The 21,054-nt window shown below is 36.1% G+C and overlaps 1 protein-coding gene across 2 annotated transcripts in view; it reads left to right on the top strand.

The window, feature by feature from the left end:
* Nucleotides 1-21,054, top strand: part of LOC131166826 (kinesin-like protein KIN-UA) — a 69,310-nt gene that overhangs the window by 16,000 nt on the left and 32,256 nt on the right. For both annotated transcript variants that reach the window (XM_058125413.1, XM_058125414.1), the window contains exons 4-10: nt 9,970-10,155; nt 10,295-10,516; nt 10,655-10,808; nt 17,262-17,411; nt 17,593-17,681; nt 17,939-18,142; nt 18,372-18,494. In XM_058125413.1, coding sequence (XP_057981396.1) covers nt 9,970-10,155; nt 10,295-10,516; nt 10,655-10,808; nt 17,262-17,411; nt 17,593-17,681; nt 17,939-18,142; nt 18,372-18,494 — 1,128 coding nt within the window. The remainder of the gene's footprint in view (nt 1-9,969; nt 10,156-10,294; nt 10,517-10,654; nt 10,809-17,261; nt 17,412-17,592; nt 17,682-17,938; nt 18,143-18,371; nt 18,495-21,054) is intronic.

The raw sequence follows: 21,054 nt of genomic DNA, 5'->3' as shown, positions 1-21,054 counted from the left end.
AATCATTCTCCTGTTGCCAACTTTTCCACTATTACCTACTTCCATATGCATAAAAGAACTTTTAGTTGTTTTTTTGTTTTTATTATTTTTTTTCTGGTGAAACGAATCTGGAAGAAACTAAAAATTTTTCGTAGGGATGACAAAATCAAGTCAGACATTACTGAAATAGCAAAGAGCTTGTTGCAGGGGTATATCAAGTCAATAATGTGCAAACTAAATAATTTGCCTCTAACCTATGGGTAGATTTACCAGCAACAACATAATTGCTATATCCTTGGATCATGTCAAATTGAACGTAGACTTTTGTCCCTTGGAATCTTAGTTTAGAAACAACTCCTCTTAGCTTACTAAATGTTTGTTCATTTGTAAAATTAATTAATTTTGACTTTTCCTTTGGTGCCAGCCTCACTCAACCATAATGCAATACCTTCCTTCTTCCTTCCAAACCCCAGAAAAGATATTGCCAAGGACTCCTCCACTGTACTAGGACAGACAGCTTTTTTCAAAGTAATTGAATAGCTTGTTCCAAACCTTCCATGCAAAATCGCAATGCAAGAAAAGATGTGAAATAGATTCTGAACAATCAAAACAAAGCATGCTTATATCAGGGGAGAGAGCCTTTAAAGGTCTCCTCATCTGCAACAAATCATTATTATTTATCCTGTTAAGCACAACCAACCAGAGAAGCACTTTGATTTTAGGGGGGATTTTACCTTCCAAATGACCTTGTAGAGTGGAAAGGTGAAATTGGTACAAACCAAGAACTCATAGAAAGATTTACAAGAATAAACACCTGAAGGATCCAACAACCAAGACTGACTATCATTTTTAGAAGATACCCTACAATTATTTAACATCACCAATAAAAAAGATAATAGTTTCTCTGTCATTCAAGACTCTCCTGAAGTAAAAATCCCAAGAAGGTGAAGGACCACCCGATTCTATAGTAAAAGAAGAAATGGGATTATTTCGCCTTGAGCTTAAGTGAAATTGGGGAGGAAAAGAGGTCGACAGAACAAGAGTCCCCTTGCAAAGGTCTTTCCAAAAACAAATATTACGAACCTTACTTGAAACGAATTTTGTATGGGGAATAAAGAGAGGGTAAATTTGGGGAATAGCTCTCTGTGGACTTTCAGAAGAACATCTAGAACCCAAATTAGTTTCTAATCCATTCCCATTTACTTTTGATAAGTATAGAGAGGTGAGAAAAGTTGCAAAAAAGGCTATTAGTGAAGCTAAACATAGATCATTTAATAATTTGTATGATAGATTAGATACAAAAGAAGGGGAAAAAGATGTATTTTAACTTGCTAGAGTTAGAGAAAGAAAGAGTAAGGACTTAGGTAATGTAAAATGTATAAAAAGTGAGGATGATATTGTCTTGGTTAAGGAAGAAGATGTAAAAGAAAGATGGCGAAGTTACTTTAGTAAGCTGTTTAATAAAAACCAAATAGAAGACTTAAACTTAGAATTGCCAAATAATGAAAAGACTAAAAATATGAGATTTATTTACAAAATTAGAGTTAACAAAGTTAAGTTTGCCCTAAAAGAGATGAAAAATGGAAACGTTGTTGGATCAGATAACATCCCAATTGAAATTTGGAAATGCTTAGGTGATAATAGAATTATATGTTTTAACTAATTTATTTAATACAATTATAAAAACTAAGAAAATGCCAGATGAATGGAGGAAAAACACTTTAATATATTAAAAAATAAAGGAGTTATTCAAAATTGTAGTTACTATCATGGAATTAAACTTATGAGTCATATGATGAAGCTGTGGGAAAGGGTAGTTGAACAAAAATTAAGGCTAGAAATGAAGGTCTTAGAAAATCAATTTGGTTTTATGCCTAGGAGATCTACTACAGAAGTTGTATATCTGTGAAGAAGATTGATGGAAAAGTTTAGGGAAAAGAAGATGGATTTGCATATGGTATTTATTGACCTAGAGAAAGCATATGATAGGGTACTTAGGGAAGTTTTATGGCGGGTTTTAGAAAAAAGGATGTATATAGTAGGTATATTGATGTCATTAGGGATATGCACGATGGAGTAATGACTAGTGTAAGGACTATAGATGGAGAGACTATAGAATTTCCAATCGCATTAGCTGTACATCAAGGATTTGCTTTGAGCCCCTTATCTTTTTGCTTTAGTGATGGATCAACTGACTAAGAGTATCCAAAATGAGGTTCCATGGTGTATGTTATTTGCAGATGATATTGTATTGATCGATGAAACTAGGGATGGAGTAGTGGCTAAGTTAGAATTATGGGCAGAAGCTTTGGAATCTAGAGGCTCTAGGATAAGTAGAAATCAGTTTGAATATAAGAAATGAAGTTTCAGTTATAGTAGAAGGAATATTGACAACAAAGTTAAGCTTGATGATGAAGAAATAAATAGCATATGTAGAGTTAGATACCTTGGATCTATTATACAAGCTAAAGGAGAAATTGAACATGATGTAATGCATAGAGTGAAAGAAGGTTGGGTAAAATGGAGAAATGCTTCAAGTGTGCTTTGTGATCATAGAATACCCTTAAAATTAAAAGGGAAGTTTTATGGGATGACTATAAGACCAACTATGCTATATGGATCAAAATGTTGGTTAACAAAGAAACAAAATATCCAAAAAGTAAAATTCGCTGAGATGAGAATGCTTGTTAGATGGATAAGTGGTATAACACTGAAAGATTAATTAAGAAATGAACGTATTCACTGAAAGATTAATTAAGAAATGAACGTATTCACAATAAGTTAGGTGTAGCTCCTATAAAAGATAAGATAAGGGAGGGACAGCTAAGATGGGTTGGGCACTTGCAACGTAGTCCACATAGGGCGTCAGTGAGGAAGAGTGAGTTAGTTACTGTGAGGGACAGTAGAAGAAGCAGGGGTAGGCCTAAAATAACTTGGAATGAGATTGTGAGTAGGGATTTAATAGCCCAGAATTTGTCAAAAGAAATGGTCCATGATTGAATAAGTTGGCAGAAAATGATTAATATAGCCAACCCCACCTAGTGGGACTTAAGGCTTGGTTTTGTTGTTGTTGTTGTAATGAAGAAACCTCTAGCAGGAATTGCCAAAGCCATTTAGCCAAAAGGGCTGTGTTCTTAGACACCAAATTTCCAAGATCCAAATCATCCTCCCTCTTAGTCCTACAAACCACCTCCTAGCTCACAAATTGATCGCTAGAACCCCCTACCCGTGACCGCTAGAACCCCCTACCCGTGACCAAAGAAAATCTCTCGTAATTCCCTCAATCTTACTAGCAACTGCCTATGGAATTTTAAAGATAATAAGAAAATACAGCGAAATACTAGAAAGAAAAGCCTAAATGATAGTAATCCTCGTTTTAAAGAAAAAAAAAGGGGCTCCCTTCCACCCATCTAAGCGCTTGGACGCTCTCGCCACCAATGGATCCAACAACTAGCTGATCTAGGATTACCCTAAAAAGGAACCGCTAGATAGGACAACGGCTAACCCAACTTAACACACCCAACTTCCAAGGCTAATTTTCTAACACACTTTGCAGGCACATTAATAGCTGCAAAACCCCACTCTTTCGCATATTAATCTTAAGCCTCAAGACCCTTTCAAAAATTTGAAGAAGCCCCAAAAATATTTAGGAAAGAAGGCTTTTGATCCTCAAGAAAAAAGATATTATCATTCGCAAACTAAAGGTGTGACCCCAAGATCTCTTCCCTACCCACTTTTAGGCCTTTCACTAAATCTCTATCCACTGCCCTATCAACCATCCTACTTAAAACATCAACCACTAACACTAACAAAAATGGAGAAGAGGATCACCTTGTCTAATCCCCCTCGTGGCCCTAAACCAAGATTTAGGCTCATGATTCACTATCACGGTCAAAATTCACATTGGACATACAACCTTTCATCCATCTATGCCATTTCTCTCCAAACTCCTCCCTAAAAAAAAATCTTATGCATAAAGTTTCAGCTCACTCTATCCCAAGCTTTTTCAAAATCCAATTTAAACAAGCCCCTTTGTCCCCCTCCTAATATCCTCAACAGTTTCCTTCGCAATTAGGATTGCATCCACAGTCTGTCTTCCCACACGAGGGCCTTTGAAATAGTCTTATCAAGTGCCATACTTAACCTCTTGGCAAGCACTTTGGTGATCATTTTATACATTCAAAACTAGACTAATCGGTCTATAATCAGAAATCTTGATAGACTTACTTTTCTTAGGCACTAAAGTGATAAAAGTAGAATTAGTACTCTTAAAACCTAGTGCAATAGAATCTTGATAACAAGTTAAATTAAACCAATCGGCCCAGGAGCTTTATCCTTCTCCGTCCCAAAAATTGTAGCCCTAACTTCCTCTTCCTCAAAAGTTCTCTTTGACCAGGCTATCCTATCAACAGGAAGAGGATCCCACTCTCATCTTTCCACCATCATTCTACTCTCATCCTCCTCAGTATACAGATTATAATAAAAATTAGTGATCTTGGAGGCAATTACACTAGAATCTGTGGTGATAAACCCGTCCATCTCTATTTCCATTGTCAAATTCTTCCTCAAATTCCATTGGCTATCCTATGAAAAATTTTAGAACTATAGTCACCATCTCTAACCCATTTTAACTTCGTCTCCTGCCTCCAACTTCTCTTTTCCTTAAAGATTAGCTCTTTCAATTCATTTTTCAGTGAAACCTTTTTAGCCTCTTTCTCCCTTGAAAGGGTCACTCTTTCTTCCTTCCTATCTAACTCTTCCAAATATCCTAGTGATGCAGGGGCAGCATCAAGGTTCTGCAGCCATGGAGAAATTAGAAGACAAGGAGGAAGGGGAAGGGAGGAGAGAGGAGATATTAGGGGGAAAACCCACTTTCACTTCGATTCAAATTCATCAAGAACTAATTACATGGCTTTCACACACTATTTATAAGAAAACCTCTTTACATGAAATGACACATAACCTCTAAAACATTACATTCCAAATATACCCCTATTTTACACAAATATTACAAACAAGCCTCAAATACACATAATCCTATACTAATTAATACTGAACACATTATAAACTACTAACTTAACTCCACAATTCCTTAACCCAACTCTTCTTACTTATTTTCTAGTAAGGATCTTCCCAAGGTCTTAGTTCTTGTCCTACATCACCTAGAATAATAGAATTTTTAAACCTAGTATTTCCAAACACCTGCCCTATTCCACTGTTCCAAATTTTCTTTCAACCTCTTGACTTCTTTATAAATCTAAACCCCTCCCAACCCCTTTCCACATCCTCACTCCTAGAATCCTTAAGCAAAGTCTAAAAGGCGCCATGACCTAACCACATATTCTCGAACCTAAAAGAGGTGGGGCCTCAAGGCACTTCCTTAGATTCCAATGAGAGAAAAATGATCAGAAGTTGGTTTAGGTAATACTACTTGAGAACGATTAGGGAACTCCTCCTCTAGTTGTTTGAAAACAAGAACCTATCAATTCTACTAACCACCTCCCTAGCCCCACCCACTCACCACGTAAAATTGGCATTGTCCAAGGGAAGATCCCTCAATGTATATTCTCTAGTAATCAAATCAAACTTTTGCATAGATGGGTTAACCCCATAGTTAGAATCGTACGATTCGAATCGAATAGGCAGCAAATCAACTCGAATCGTTAGGGGAATCGAGTTTAGAGCTGAATCGAAGGTGAATTGAGCGATTCAGGCAGTAAATCGATGAATCGAATTGCACGATTCGATCGATTCTTGCCTCTCGCGGCACATACATATCCGACTGCTTTAAAGGCCAATAAAAACCCAATTTTACCCCAATTTTTTTTCGCACGATTTTGTTAGTTGTGCCCTTTACTGAGCTTCTGTCCCATAGGAGAGAAGAAATGAGACCTTTGGTCTTTATTTCAGCACCCCTCTGTTCTCTCTTCAACCATTCCTCTGTGCTCTGCTTCTGCCATTGAGATTGAGCTTTAAAGGACTACCAGTCTTCTCATCTATTGTTCTGTTTTGCCATAGAAGAAAGACAAGAGAACTAGAAGAGGGGCTGGTTGCTCTTTGTACAAACCAGTTGGCAGTTGTTTTTCTCGTGACAGGGGAGAAAGCTGAGGAGACTCGGTGCTGATAGGAAACTAATAACTTTACTTGGTTGCCTTCCTTCCAATTTTTTTCATTTTTTATATTTTTATCAGTTTTCTTTACACTTTTAATTTACCTTTTGTCTTTTTCTACTTATTTTAGTTGTTAAAGTTTTAAGAAAGCCTATACATTAAAAAATGATATATTTTCTTTATCATAAAACAAAATAAAGTTCAAATCTTTATTGTTTTTATGACACATTCTCTTAAAATATAGTCTTAAAATCCACAAAGCTCAATTTTTTATTAATATTTTCTTGTCTTGAATGATTGAATCATTCTCTTATTTCTTTAGACAATGCATACACTTATTAAATACTTAAATGTTAATATATTGCATTTCCGTCAATTATTCAACAATGAATAGTTCATTATGATGGGCTTTTCTCTATTGAACTTTGTGATATTTTATAATATTCAATTATTCATTAATCATTATAGTATTATGCTTATATTATATTATATATTAATATACAAAATATAGAGTTATAAACTTATAATAAATTAGTAACCAAGTCTTAACTAATATAGTTGTAGTATTATATATTTATATAATTATATTGTACTTTTTAGTTGTTTCTTACTCTTTCTGAATATGTTATTCATTGTTTATTTGTAGGTTGAAAAATGGAATTTGACTTGGAAAGTTTGTGCTTATTTGAGTGTTAGTGTGGCAAGATGGCTTCTAGTTCAAGTGCTAAGCCTAGAAAAAAGACTTCCAACACAAAGAGTGAAGATCCTACATGGGATCATTGTTCCTGAATCAATGATAATAGGATGCACTTGAAGTGCAACTACTGTGGCCTTGAAAGATGGGGTGGCATAATTAGGATGAAGTATCATTTTGCAGGGGATAATGATAATGTTGCTCCTTGTAAGAAGTGTCCAGAAGAGATGAGGGAAAAATTTGTGAATCTTTTGGAAGGAGTAAAACAAAAGAATATTGACAATGAAAAAGAAAATTTTCAAGTAGGGTTCGGATAACAAGAACAAGAAGTTCAAATTATAGGAGAACAAAGATGAAGCACCATGGATGCTTTTGTAAGTAAGGGCAAAGGAGTAAAGGGGAAAGAGTAAAACAAAAGAATATTGACAATGAAAAAGAAATTTTTCAAGAAGGGTTCGGAGAACAAGATCAAGAAGTTCAAATTATAGGAGAACAAAGACGAGGCACCATGGATGCTTTTGTAAGTAAGGGCAAAGGTGTAAAAGGGAAAGGGTTTAAGCAGCAAACCTTAAATGCATTGGTGAAAAATAGAGAGTTAGTGGTTCAAAGCATTTGCCGGTTTTTATATGGACATGCTTGGTGAAGAGTCCATTATTTGCATCAATGATGAAGATGGTTGGGGAATATGGAGAGAGATTGAAGCTTCCAAGTTAGCACAAGGTTAGAGTCACATTTTTGAAGAAAAAAGTTGACAGTGTTGAGCAAATTATGGAAAAATTTAAGAAATAATAGGTAAAGACCATATGTACTTTGATGTCGGATGGATTGACTGACACAAAACAAAGGCATCTCACAAATTTTCTTGTTAATAGTCCTAGTGGCATGGTTTTTCTCAAATCACTATACAATTCAATGTTGGTGAAGGATGCTTATAAATTGTATGAATTGCTTGACTTAGTAGTGGAAGAGATTGGAGGGGAAAATGGGGTTCAAGTGGGTGACAGATAGTGTCTCCGCTTATGTAGGTGCAAGTAGGGGTGTGCATAATTCGGTTAAGACTGAGTTAACCAAGTAAATTTGGTCGGTTCGGTTCGGTTTAAAATTTATTCGGTTTGGTTTGGTTTTTGGGTTCGGTTAATTTGGTTATCTGAATTAACCGAATAATATAAATTAATAATAAATAATTATATATTTTATATTAAAATATATTATATATATTAAAAATATATATTTATATATATATATATATATTAAAATATATTAAATCGGTTAAAATCGGTTAACCGATTTAACTGAAATTTGGTTCGGTTGGATTTGAGTTCGGTTAAATATGAAATTTTGGTTGGTTCGATTAATGAGATTTTTTAAACGAATTTTTTTGGTTAATTCGGTTAATTAACAAAATTAACCGAACCTACCAAATGCCCACCCCTAGGTGCGAGTAAGTTGTTAATTGGGAAGAGGAAACATATATTTTGGTCTCCATGTGCAGCGCATTGCATTGATTTAAATTTGTATGATATTGGAGATTTGCCTATCTTTCGTTATACAATTCAAAGGCTAAGGAGATGTGTGTCTTCATTTACTGACTCATATGGGTGCTTAACATGTTTGGAGAGTTTTCTAGAAAAAAAAGAACTGAAGAGAGCTGGTGTTACGAGGTTTGCTACATCTTTTTTCACATTGAAGAATTTTAATGAAAACAAACTTGCTCTTCGAGCCATGTTTGCATAAGAGGAGTGGGCCATGCATCAATATGCTTCATGGTTGGAAGCTATGAAAGTGGATGCCATATTATTGTGTGATGATAAGTTTTGGAAAGCAATAAAGTATTGCTTGAAGTGTGTGAGCCCACTTGTGAAAGTTCTAAAGCTTGTTGATGGTGATGCAAAACCGGCAATGGGGCATATATATGAAGCCATGGATAGAGCAAAAGAACAAATTACCCAAAATCTTAATCATCAAAAGGCCAAGTATGATCGTATTTGGAGCATCATTGATACGAGATGGGACTTGCAACTCCATAGGCCCCTTCATGCAGCAGGATGTTTTTTTAATCCCAGGAAAGTCACATTTTCCAAAAACTAAATCAGTTTGATAACATGTTATATGGGCGGTAAGCCTATTACCTATGCATTTATCTTTATCTCTTCTTTTATTTGTTGGTTCCAATGTAGTGATGGCCTTAAAGCGGACATGGAAGTCAAAATTGGTCTATATAACACTATTGAAAAAATGTATCCGGATGTTGAAACAAGGATCAAGATTGATCAACAATTGGAAAAGTTCAAAAAAGCTGAAGGGATGTTTGACTTAACCATGACTATTCTACAAGAGAAAAGAAACAACCCTCTATTATATTTTCTTAATATTATAGAAAACTTTTCGATGACTATAAAAATTATTCCTCTTGATATTTAATTATGTGTAGGGGCGTAATTGGTTTCATTCAATTCGGTTATTGACAAAATGGAGCACTGAACTGGACCCCTCAGTTATCAAAACCAATAAGCTGAAACTGAACCATTCGTTGGTTAACGAAAGAACCAAACTATTGGTTAACAAAAGAACCAGACCGCCAGTTTTTTGGTTTGGTTTGGTTATATTCAATTTTTCAAAATTTTGAACTGAAGGAACAAATTATAACCATTAATGGGTTGGGTGAGCAAGGAGTTGCTCTTGAGCCCACACTTAAACTGCATAGCCCAGACTCGGGCTATTGAATTGGCTTTGAAGCCCACAACATGAGTTGCAAGGAGGCTGGCCATGGGTAGGCTGGGGCACTGGGCAAGCTGCATTTCTGCTGCACAGAGAGGTGCAATTTCCATTTACACTACTTGGTCCACATTGACAATTTATGAGGTGGAGGAGCCTCTCCACATGTATAAAATGCAGTTCCCATGAAGCTCTTCTGTTAGTAATTTGAATTAAGATTTATTATCAACTGAAAATATAAAATATTTTATTTATCAGTGGGTGGATTGTAAACCAATATTTTTTTATTTTTACAAACCGGAACGGAAACCAAGAAGTGGAAAACTGAACCAAAATGTGTTTCAGTCCGATTTTTTGTTTTTCGGTAATTTTTGCACACCCCTAATAGTGTAAGTTTAGATTCATGCTTTATGTACTTTGTATAATTCATCAATTTTGTGTTATAACTAGATGTGCCTTTTGTTTTTGTAGAGTGTTCTTGATGGTTACAATGGGACGGTTATGGCTTATGGTCAGACTGGTACAGGGAAAACTTTTACCCTTGGGAAGTTGGGAGAAGAAGACATTGCGACTCGTGGAATCATGGTTCGTTCAATGGAGGATATTCTGGCAGATATTTCTTTAGAGACTGATTCCATCTCAGTCTCATACTTGCAGGTTGTTTTGCCTGTACAACTATTATAAAATTGGAGTGTCTTTGGTTGGATCTTGTTAAAATCATCTACTTATCTCCTCTCAAGGCAGTTCAGATATTCACAATTTGTCTAATATTTTTGTTCATGAATAACATGAGCAGCTTTATATGGAGACAATTCAGGACCTCCTTGACCCATCAAATGATAATATTTCCATCGTGGAAGATCCAAAAACTGGTGATGTATCACTACCAGGAGCAACTGTTGTGGAAATCAGGGACCAGAGAAGTTTTATGGATCTGCTAAGAATCGGGGAGGCTCATCGATTTGCTGCTAACACGAAGTTGAACACTGAATCTTCTCGCAGTCATGCCATTCTGATGGTAAATAAATGTGCTGTTATTGTTATTATTTTTTTCGCATACAAAATGTGCTTGTTATATATTAGGATCACTTGGCTGTTACTTACATTGTTTTATATTGCTCAAGTGGTGTATAAATAGTTTGATTCCTTTGTGCAGGTACACGTTAAGAGGTCTGTATTGGGAAGGGGAACTGATCCTTCAAGTGAAAATGGTAATCATGCACAGTTGGTAACTTTTAAACCCCTTGTTGTACGCAAGGGCAAGCTAGTTGTGGTAGATCTTGCAGGTTCAGAGCGCATTCACAAGTCAGGTACATATTGACAACTTATTTTTTTATTTATATATTTATTTTTTGTTTTCTCTAATGAAGCACTTTGAAGATTGCTCCCTCACTAAGCATGATGGCATGCTAGCTGCCCACTCTGATCTTCCTCTATGATTGAAATGTGTTTCAAAGTGCATTAACAGGTGGCACCATCATTGTGCAGTGATTTAGGAATGTTTCCTGTGCTTGCAAACAACAGTGTGTAGGTTTCAAAAAATCTATGAAATGCACAACAAATTTTATGATGAATGCGTTTTGTGAAGGTGGGCAGGGAGGAGGTTGTTGTTTCTCATCTTCAAATTGCTGATGATGATACCCTTATGTTTCACGAGAACAATGTTGTGAAGTTCTGAAAAATCTGACTTAGAATTTTTGAGAAAATTTTGGGATTGAAGATCAACATGTCCAAGAGTCAGTTGTGGCTATAAATATGGGCAAGAGTGATTTAGAGGCTTTTGCTACTTTAGCTCATACTGTATTAGACTGGCTCTTACTTATTTGGGTCTCCCTCTTGGTGGAAATCCTAACTCTTCTATTTTTTGGGAGTCAGTGATGGAGAGAGTGGTAGCAGATTGGAAGATCGGAAGAGGGCTTATTTATTTTTAGGGGGTTGCATGACTCTTGTTAATGCTGTTCCTTCCTAAAATTCGTATTTAAATTTCTTTCCCTTTTTGGAGTCCTAGCTGGAGTGGCTGCTGCATTGGAGAGATGAAAGATTGTGGTCAAGCATTGGGGAAGAAAAGAGAGATGATCTAGTTAGCTGGGAGGAGGCTAGAAGACCTATGCCTGAGAGGGGTTCAGGCTTTGGAAATTTGGTCTCTGAAAACATCTCGCCAGCTGGTAAATGGTTATGGAGGTTCTGCTTGGAGATCGATTCCTCATGGCACATGGTTATTAAAAACAAGTATGGACTGCATAGGAATGGGTGCGATACTAGGGGAAGTGGCAATGTTTCTTACGCTAGCCCTTGGATATTTATTTCTCAGGTAGCTCAATTTTTTTTGCCCTTTTACTCGTTGTCGTGTTGGGATTGGAAATCATATTCGTTTTTTGGGAAAATGTTGGGGAAGGTAAAGTTTCATTGGAATCGCTGTTCCCTTGTCTTTTCAGATTGTCTCTCTTCCATAATGCTTCAATTAGTGCTTTTTATTCTTTTGGGGGGTGCTATCTTTCTTGAAATTTTTTTTTTCTAGAAATTTCAATGAGAAGAGGTTGAGGATATGATCATGTTATTGAAAGTGTTTATTCCTTTGTTCTTCAAATAGGTGGTGATTTGAGGATTTGGATTGTGGATTGTTTTGGTTCATTCTCCACAAAATTTTTCCTTGCCTTCTTGTTGAAAAGGTCGAGCCCTTCTGTTTTTCCCTTGAACCATTTTATTCGAAAGGCTAGGGTTCCTTTGAGACAGGGCTTTTATGTGAATTCTGCTTCATTAGAGGATTAATACTAATGATTTTCTGCAAGCCGGGAGACCTTACAAGGCCATAATTCTGGATATTTGTGTCATGTGTTTGGAGGCAAGTGAGACCTGCATTGTTTCTCCATCTTCATGTGACTAGGCAGCTTTGGGTTCTCTTCATATCAGTTATTGAGAAAGCTTTGGTGCTACCCTGGACTGTAATGTTTTGCTGTTGGTGCTGTGCAGAGGCATTGGGAGGAGTTAGAGGGGAGGAGCCTGATGGAGATGTGCAGTTTTTAGCATTTTTTTGACCTTGCTGATTGAAAGGAGTGCGAAGTTTTTTAATGGAAAAATAAACTTCTCGGATTTTCTTTGGGATAGAGTTACTTTTTTGGCTTCTTTTTGGGCTCACTGGGTTTTTCGGGGAATTTTGCTGTCAGGTCTTCAGAGGAACTGTAAAGGGGCCTTTGATTTAATTGTATTTTTTTCCCTTTTGTTTTTTGTTTGTATTTAGGAGGATATCTTATCTTCCTCTCTCTGTAATTTTCTCTCGACTTTATTAATTAATTCTTTTTCTATCCAAAAAAAAAAAAAAAAAAGTATTGAAGGATTTTGAAAATGAGGGTTCAAAAAGAGTAGGTGTTATTGATGCTTTAAAGAATTTCATTTTTTTGGCTTTATTTCCTTGCTAAGCGTCTTTGTTGGCTTTCCTAGTTTTTTGATACAGAACATGAGATGAAATAACTAGATGGGAACTTTCTTGATTTGCAAATGCCACAATTTGATTAAGTATGTTATGTTTTGATGCGGTTGTGCTTATGATTGAGAAGTCTTGCTTTGTTGACTCAAGAAGGTGGGATAGGTTCTAAGTCTTCGAGCACTTCATTTCAAGGTTCAAAATTGCGGTTTCTGGTAACGTTGTGTAAGGGTCGAGGATGTCGTGGGATGCGGGAGATGCAAGTGTTACGTAACACGAGGTGGGCGTAACGGTTGTGAATTTGTTTCAGGCATGCACAACCATGCCAATAGTTGAATAGTAAAATAATTAAAATAATCAATTAATTAGAGACATAAAATTACTAAAAATGAGTCAATACTCAATATACACATACATGAATTTTAAAAATGATTGGTATCAATAGTTGGATACATGAATACAAAATTACAATATAACATATGTCACCACCATAAAGAATGACGTGGAGGGTCTTCATAATCTGGATCTCTATCTTGAGATTGGGATTGGAAATTATGCCCCCACCCTTATGGAAATACATAGTTGAATATACTCATGTTCACGTTATTTCGTTGTTGCTCCTAAAAGTCTATTGGTGGTGAAAATCCAATTGATATAGGAGGTGCATAATCTCCTCCTTGACCATATCTTGAATAATATCCATAAGTTGGGGCTGTGGTTGGCTCTTGGTAGTGTGTAGAAGAAGACTCAATAGATCCTGACCCACTAGTATATGTATGAGAGGCATAATATGGATCATAGTGTTTATGTGGTGGATATGCTTGATGAGATCCATATGATTGTGATGGTGAATCATCTAAACCAAAGTCTCCAAAATTACGAACCACACCATATGAATCTTTAGCAGAATCACGATCGCGGTGTTGGTGATTTCTTCTAGTTTGTGCACCAGGACTCCCACTAGGGCCACCACTAGTAGCACTGCGCCTAGGTTGTGAAGATTGGTACTCTGGAGGAATACCCAAGTCAAAATTTTTGGGCATATCATGTAGTCCATAATGACTAGGAGGACATGTATCCCCTACAAATGATGTCCTTGTGTCATACCCATAATCATATTTTGCGCCACCACCACCACCACCACCACCATCACTCTTGGCCCCAGCCCCATCACCACTACCTCCGTTATCATCACTTGGTCCAAGATTATCATCACTTTGTGTACATTCAGGACTTGGACTTGAATCATGCACATTTATTGGTGGTTGGTCACATCCTTATGCAGCACCACCAACCTCTTCATCTAACCAATTTGAGTTGTCCTGACCGTGAGTAATGGTGCCTCTCTCTCCTCTAACCATGGACTCAAAGGTTCATCTTCTTTGAAAATATAGTCCAAATTGATAGAGTTGAAACTATATTCAATGTTCTGTTGGCTTCTTCTCATTGTAGGTCTTAACTTTAATCTAATGTTGTAATGCATGAAAATAAGTTTTTGTAGTCTCGTGTACTTTAGTCTATTTCTTGTTTTCGTATGGATGAGGGTAAAGGTGTGCTCCAACTACGCTTATAGTTCGAAGCTGATGTGGTTTGGCTAAGACCTCTAATTACTAATTTTTGTAGCTCAGGAGCACACATGCCATAATGAACCCACTATTCGGCTGCATAAATAGTTGAAGAAAAACATATGCCAGTATAATTTATTTTTGAAAAGTTAAATTTGAACATAAAAATGATAAAATAGATCCATTCATCCATTATTTAGCTACATTTACTAGGATTTGTTTGTTTCACTGCCCTTTGAGCCAACGGAGTTCCAAATGTCTCCTTCCTATTCCGATTATAGCAACAACTCAAAAAGGAAGATTGTGAAGTATAATTAATTAATTAGATATATATTGTAGAAAGTATGACAAAATACTAAAATAATTTTACTATTCAATAGAACCAATACTTTCTTGATGAATTGCCCGAATTTGAGTGTCTATATCGGGTACCAGCTTGGTTATCACTTTTTTGACCCCATCCATGACTTTTCTAGTAACTTTAGGAGAGGGAGGGGCATCATAAAGAAATTAGGGTTCAAAAAAATTCTAAAATTAAATTTACAAACATATTAATCAATAATAGTGTTTTAATGCAACTATGCATAATTTAAAAGTTAATAAGAATTTGTATTTTATTTACACTTACCAGCTATGTTGAAGTCTTGGTGCAATTGAAAACTCCATCGGTTATCAATAATTTTCCAATAATCTTTGTAGAACTAACAATCTTTTTGAGTGGTCAACTTCGCCCTATCAATTGCCTCGTATATGAAACCCATGGTTGGTTTTTCATCACCATCAACTAATTTTAAGAACTTTCACTAAGGGTTCCTGTACTTTAATTATATCGGAGGCCTTTTGCCAAAATTCTTTCCCTGAGATAATCTTCTTCACATCATATGTTGGGCCTGATTTTGCCATCCCAAACCTTGAGTTTTTCTAAGTATCAGATGTGAACATTTCCCTTAATGCTTGTTTCTACCTAACAATGGTCTCCGAGGCAATAAAGTTGGTGGCAAATCGAGTGATGGCAGGACGAAGCAATTCTATAATATTTTTAAATTTTTTCATGAAATTCAATTCTCATGTGTGGTTGTAAATAAAAAAGGTTATTATTTTTGCATCTTCTAAGACCTTCTTCACATTACTTTTTCTTACCAACGTCTTCTAGAAAAAGGTTTATGCAATGAGCTACACATGCTGTCCAGTAGAGATTGATTATCTTTTGTGTTAATAATTTCCCTCCCGCCTTCATTGTAGCTTCATTGTGAGTCACTACTTGGACAAAATTTTCCTCTCTAATTTCTTCAATCACCTCATCAATTAATCTGAAATGAAATTATAGATTTAACAAATACTACTACTTAATTAAAGATATACAAGTCAATCAAAATTAGAAAATTACCTGAAATAATGTTCAGCTGTTTGGCTCGGCACATCAGAGGCATCAACTGAATTGTGGAAAATAGTGCCTCTGTTGCAATAAATGAAAAAGTTTATTATGTGTTTTCTTGTGGGCCTTGACCAACCATCACACATAATGGTTACACCTCTCACCTTCCAAATACCAGCAAGAGAAGATATATAATTTTTCATTTCCTGATATTCTTGTTCTAAATATATTTCAGAGACTTCATAGGGTGATGGGCCCTTCACCCCCTTTCCAACCTCTGGAGCAACATCAAGCATTGGCTGCATAAATGGAGAGTCAGCTACATTCGCTGGAATTTAATTATAAATTAGGAATTTGCCAATTGTTTTTCCTAATTTACTCCTTAAACCCTTCAAAATTTTGGTATTCATTTTTGGTTGTTTGGCACTCCTACTTCTTTCTAGAGTAGGGTCCATCGTCCTTAATCTAGCTTCAGGGGCATTAGGGTTTAATCCATTGTCATTCAATGCCTTCAGTTTCTCAAACACTTTGTGATCAAGCACTACCAAAACCACCAGCATTGCCACTACTAAAGCCATCACCCTGTTCATAATAATTACCACTTCCACTAGTTCTTGCCTAAATCTTTGCCTCTCTTCCCATTCTTGTTGTGCTTGTATGCTTTCTTGTCGAGCAAATTTCATTCTTTTGTTATTTGAATCTTCTTCATTGCTCAAATTTTCAAAATCTCCTCTAATTTGAGCTTCCAGTTCCCCTTGCCTTTTTTGTTTATTTTTCTTCTTCTTTGCATATCGTTGTAGATGTATCATCATCTCTTCTCTAACCTGTGTGATTACATTTGGACACGAAGACACCTAACCTTTTTTATGTGCCAAGTGTTGTTTCAATCTTGTAATTCCTCCTTTAATTGTCTTTCTGCATAATTTACATAAAACAACATGTCTACTACCTTCCATTGGAGTAGCAAAATGCCAACCAATGTCTTCACTAGGTAGCACTTCACTTCCTTTTTTATCATGCGGCATCTTGATGCTTGATTAGGTGACTTCTGCACATAAGTAAATATAAAAAAGTTATGATCCTTATACAAGAATTTAATAATAAAATGATACATAATCAGCTAATTACATAACAATATAACATAAATGATGGATTAAATTTAAGACTATAAGTTGCTAACTATTAAAAATTTAGTTGATTTGTACATGTATAATACAATTATTTATATTACAATTTACAATTTAGCAAAATAAATTTAGAATTGTAGATCTTACAATTTAATTATTTAAAAGGTAGTGTACTTGAGTCACTTGACTAATTTTGTAGAAATTAGAATATATTATGAATTGTAGATCTAATGTTAAATTATTGCTGTGACATTTCGTAATTTCCTTTCTGGCAGGAAGTGAGGGGCATACTTTGGAGGAAGCTAAGTTTATCAATCTCTCACTGAGTGCATTAGGGAAGTGCATAAATGCACTGGCGGAGAATAGCACTCATGTGCCAGTTCGTGATTCAAAGCTTACAAGGCTGCTTAGAGATTCTTTTGGTGGTGAGATGTTTTTTCACCAACCTATTGATTTGGTGTTCTATTACGTGGTTCTACCTTCTTCAAGCCTCTAATATTATATATTCAATGTCCTAGCAACATGTTTTCAAACTGCTTGAAGCTAATGCTTGTGTTGTTTGACATTTTCTATATGTTTTTCTGCACATTTGTTTTCATTGCACAGGCACAGCTAGAACTTCATTAGTTGTCACAATTGGCCCATCTCCACGCCATCGAGGAGAGACAGCAAGCACCATATTATTTGGACAGAGGGTGAGTTCGGTCACACTGTAATTCGTGCAATTGCTTATAATCCATGCTACAATTGTGCCAATATTGGCTGTAATAACTGTTCCAAAATTTCTTTTTTATGCAGCTTGTTTGTATTGCTCACTATTTCTATGTGCCACCATATTTTATAGCTCTTTGATAAAAAATTTTGAGCATATGTTAGGAAAGCATTATTGAAACTTCATATTAAACGAGCAATGAGTTGATATTTTGAATTTTTAAACTATCATCTCTCATAGGCAATGAAGGTGGAAAATATGTTAAAAATAAAGGAAGAATTTGATTACAAAAGTTTGTCAAGAAAGCTTGAGATACAACTAGACAAACTCATTGTGGAAAACGAAAGACAGCAGAAGGCTTTTGAGGATGAAGTTGAAAGAATTAATTTGGAAGCAGAAAATCGGATATCTGATGCTGAGAAAAAATTTGCAAATTCTTTAGAGGTTGGTTCAAGTACTTAATATCTTCCTTGCCTGCAATTAATTTTCCTGCAGCAATATTGAATTTTTTATTATAGTTATACCTCAAACTTAGTCAGAGTATAAATTCTTAGCAGGGGATGGAACGTGTCAAGTAATTTGTTCTATCATATGTGCAGATACTGGTTGCTTGGTTTTGTGTTTCAGTTTTATTTCTTGATTGTTATTTAAGATTTGTATTTTTCGTCTGTAGAAGGAAAGACTGAAATGCCAGATGGATTATATGGATTCAATCAAGAAGCTTGAGGAAAAGTGGATGATGAATCAAAAAAAGCATGAAAATAACGGCTATATCAATGACCAATATAGTGGACAGGTACTGTCTCATTGTGGAAGAATTAATTGTTATGTATTTTTATTACTTTTTTAGTAGGTGTCTGCTATATAGAGCTCTTTAGTCTGTTGCACACTTTTTTTTTTACATGGCACCCATGTTGACAGGTGTCAAACTTGTACAAGCAAGTTTCTATAATTTAATTTTCTTGAAATTTGGAAAGGGGCATGTATCTGATGTAGTTATGGTTTGAACTTTCGTTCTTGGGACAAGGACATGGAAAACCAAGTTCTTTCAACATGTTCTTTAGGTAAACGTGCTCATATTTAGTGTGGGTCATGGCTCGATATTTTGACTTAGCACTCGATCGGGCCATTAGAGTTTGTTTCTTACTCTTCCAAGTTATCAAGTTACCACTAACAAAAGTACATTACCTAGTTGTTGGTCTGTTGAAAGGTGACCCAACTGTTTGTGTTTCTTTGAACATTAGATTGTGTCCTTGATCCTGTATAAGAACCTCTCCAGGTGCACCTTCAAGGTGTCTCAGAATATGAATAACTATATCCTAGTGACTTGTTCTCGAAGAATCAAGAAATTGGGTCATATCACTTGTTGCGAAAGATATATTGGGTCGAGTGACCATGAGACAGTTCAACTTTCCAACAAGTCTATGGCACTGTCCAGGGTCGACCAACAAATCACCCACATCTAGCTCTAATTTTCTGGTAGGACCATGGGAGTCTAGGTTTCTCATAGAAGGTCCAAAGCATACTTCCTTTGTGAGAAATGGTTCCTATCCGAGATTTGGATACTTCTATACCTAGAAGTATTCAAATCGCCCCAAATCTTTGGTCTAAAATTTTTGTCTACGGAAATTGCTTAAGGCTTGAGACACCTTGATCATCATCACGTAATCGCAACATCATCCATATACTCAATTGGCAAAATCCTGCTATAAGCATTATGGTGATAGAATACATAGTTATTTAGTGTGCACGGCCAAAGATCAAACTTAAGTATTGCAGCAGTGAGCTGACCAAATCTTGCTCTAGGAGACTACTTTAGATTATACAAGGATTTCTTGAGTCAACACACTAATCCTCAGTCCCCTTGAGTGACAAACCTAGCTGGTTGCTCCTTATAGACCTCCTCTTGCAGATCACAATATAGAAAGGCATTCTTCACATATAATTGATGCATAGGCCAATGTGGTGGCTAAGGAGATAAATAAACAAAGTGAGGCAAGTTTGGAAATCTGGAAGAATGTGTGAGAATAATCCAAATTGTGCACCTAAGGACAACATCCTTTAGCAATTGGGGGGCCTTCAAACAACCTAGGGAACCATTAGGATTCACCTTCACAGTATACACCCAACAACATCCAACCATGAACTTATGGAAGAGGTACCAATTCCCAAGTATCATTATCTTGTAATGCATGCATCTCTTCAATCATCGCAATTGCCATCTAGAATTGGATGAGGAATTAGAGACTAACTTTGGAAGAGTGACAATTGATAGAGTATTAAAAAAGTAAAAATATAAGGGAAATAAGAAATCATAGCAAATGAAATTAGAGATAATGTTGGGTTCATTTTCGTTTACATTTCCGAACAATAATATAAGATCAACATCTTGGAAAATAGGATCATCAGGTGAGGAAACCAAAGGCGTGGAAGTAGAAGTTGGCTGATATGCAGCATTCTATCAACTACGATGGGAAGAGTTTGAAACGAGGTTTTAGGTAGCATTTTGTTTGGGGCGGGTAGATGGTGTGGGTTTTTTTTTGGGGGGGGGGGGGGTGGGCTGGTTTAGGTAGTCTTTTTCTTTGTTTTTATCTTCTTTGTTTTAGGATATCTTGTCCTCTTTGGATTGTTATCTCCTTTTCTCTTAATATATCTTCTTTTATTGTCTAAAAATATTGGATGACATGCTGTAGGATTACCTTTTTTAGCAAAAGATGCAATGTGATGAGATGCTTGTTGGGATGTTTGATTTTGCAGGAACCTAAAATACTCCTATTTTGAGACAATTATAATATGTTGTCACCAATGGCTAAAAAACAAGTGACTGATGAGGGAAACACACTTTTGGGATTCATGGACTCCATCCTAACACACACAACCTTGATCACTCGAGCAAATCCCGAACACACATTGAACAAGATACTTTTGGGATTCATGGTCTCCATCTCAATTCTCAACACACAACAACTGTTTCAGGCCCCTATGAGCTCAATAAACACCGACAAATGACCCCAAGAAACACTAGATGATCATTCCCGAAGTGAATACATGAAGAACTAAAGGTGAAATCTTTGGACAAAAATCCATCATCAAAAACTCAATAATATGGTTTATGAAGGATTTGAATGACATAGGATCAATTCAGGAAAAATTTCAAAAACCATGGCTATATGAAGCCTCATGCACAGCTCATGGGGTCAGCACTGCTGGTCTTCGACTGGCGTGTGAGAGCATCTCCAGTGATGGAATTTCAGGGGTTGGCAGATTGGCAGTGTCTATGGGTGGCTATGGTGTTGATTTTGCAAGATCTAATGGCGTTGGTGTTCCTGAACCAGCAGTGTCATCCATGAAATTTC

Source organism: Malania oleifera, chromosome 10 (assembly GCF_029873635.1).
Source record: "Malania oleifera isolate guangnan ecotype guangnan chromosome 10, ASM2987363v1, whole genome shotgun sequence".
Taxonomy (NCBI): Eukaryota; Viridiplantae; Streptophyta; class Magnoliopsida; order Santalales; family Ximeniaceae; genus Malania; species Malania oleifera.
The sequence above is the reverse complement of the archived record's forward strand: the minus strand, read 5'-3'. Positions and strand labels throughout refer to the sequence as shown.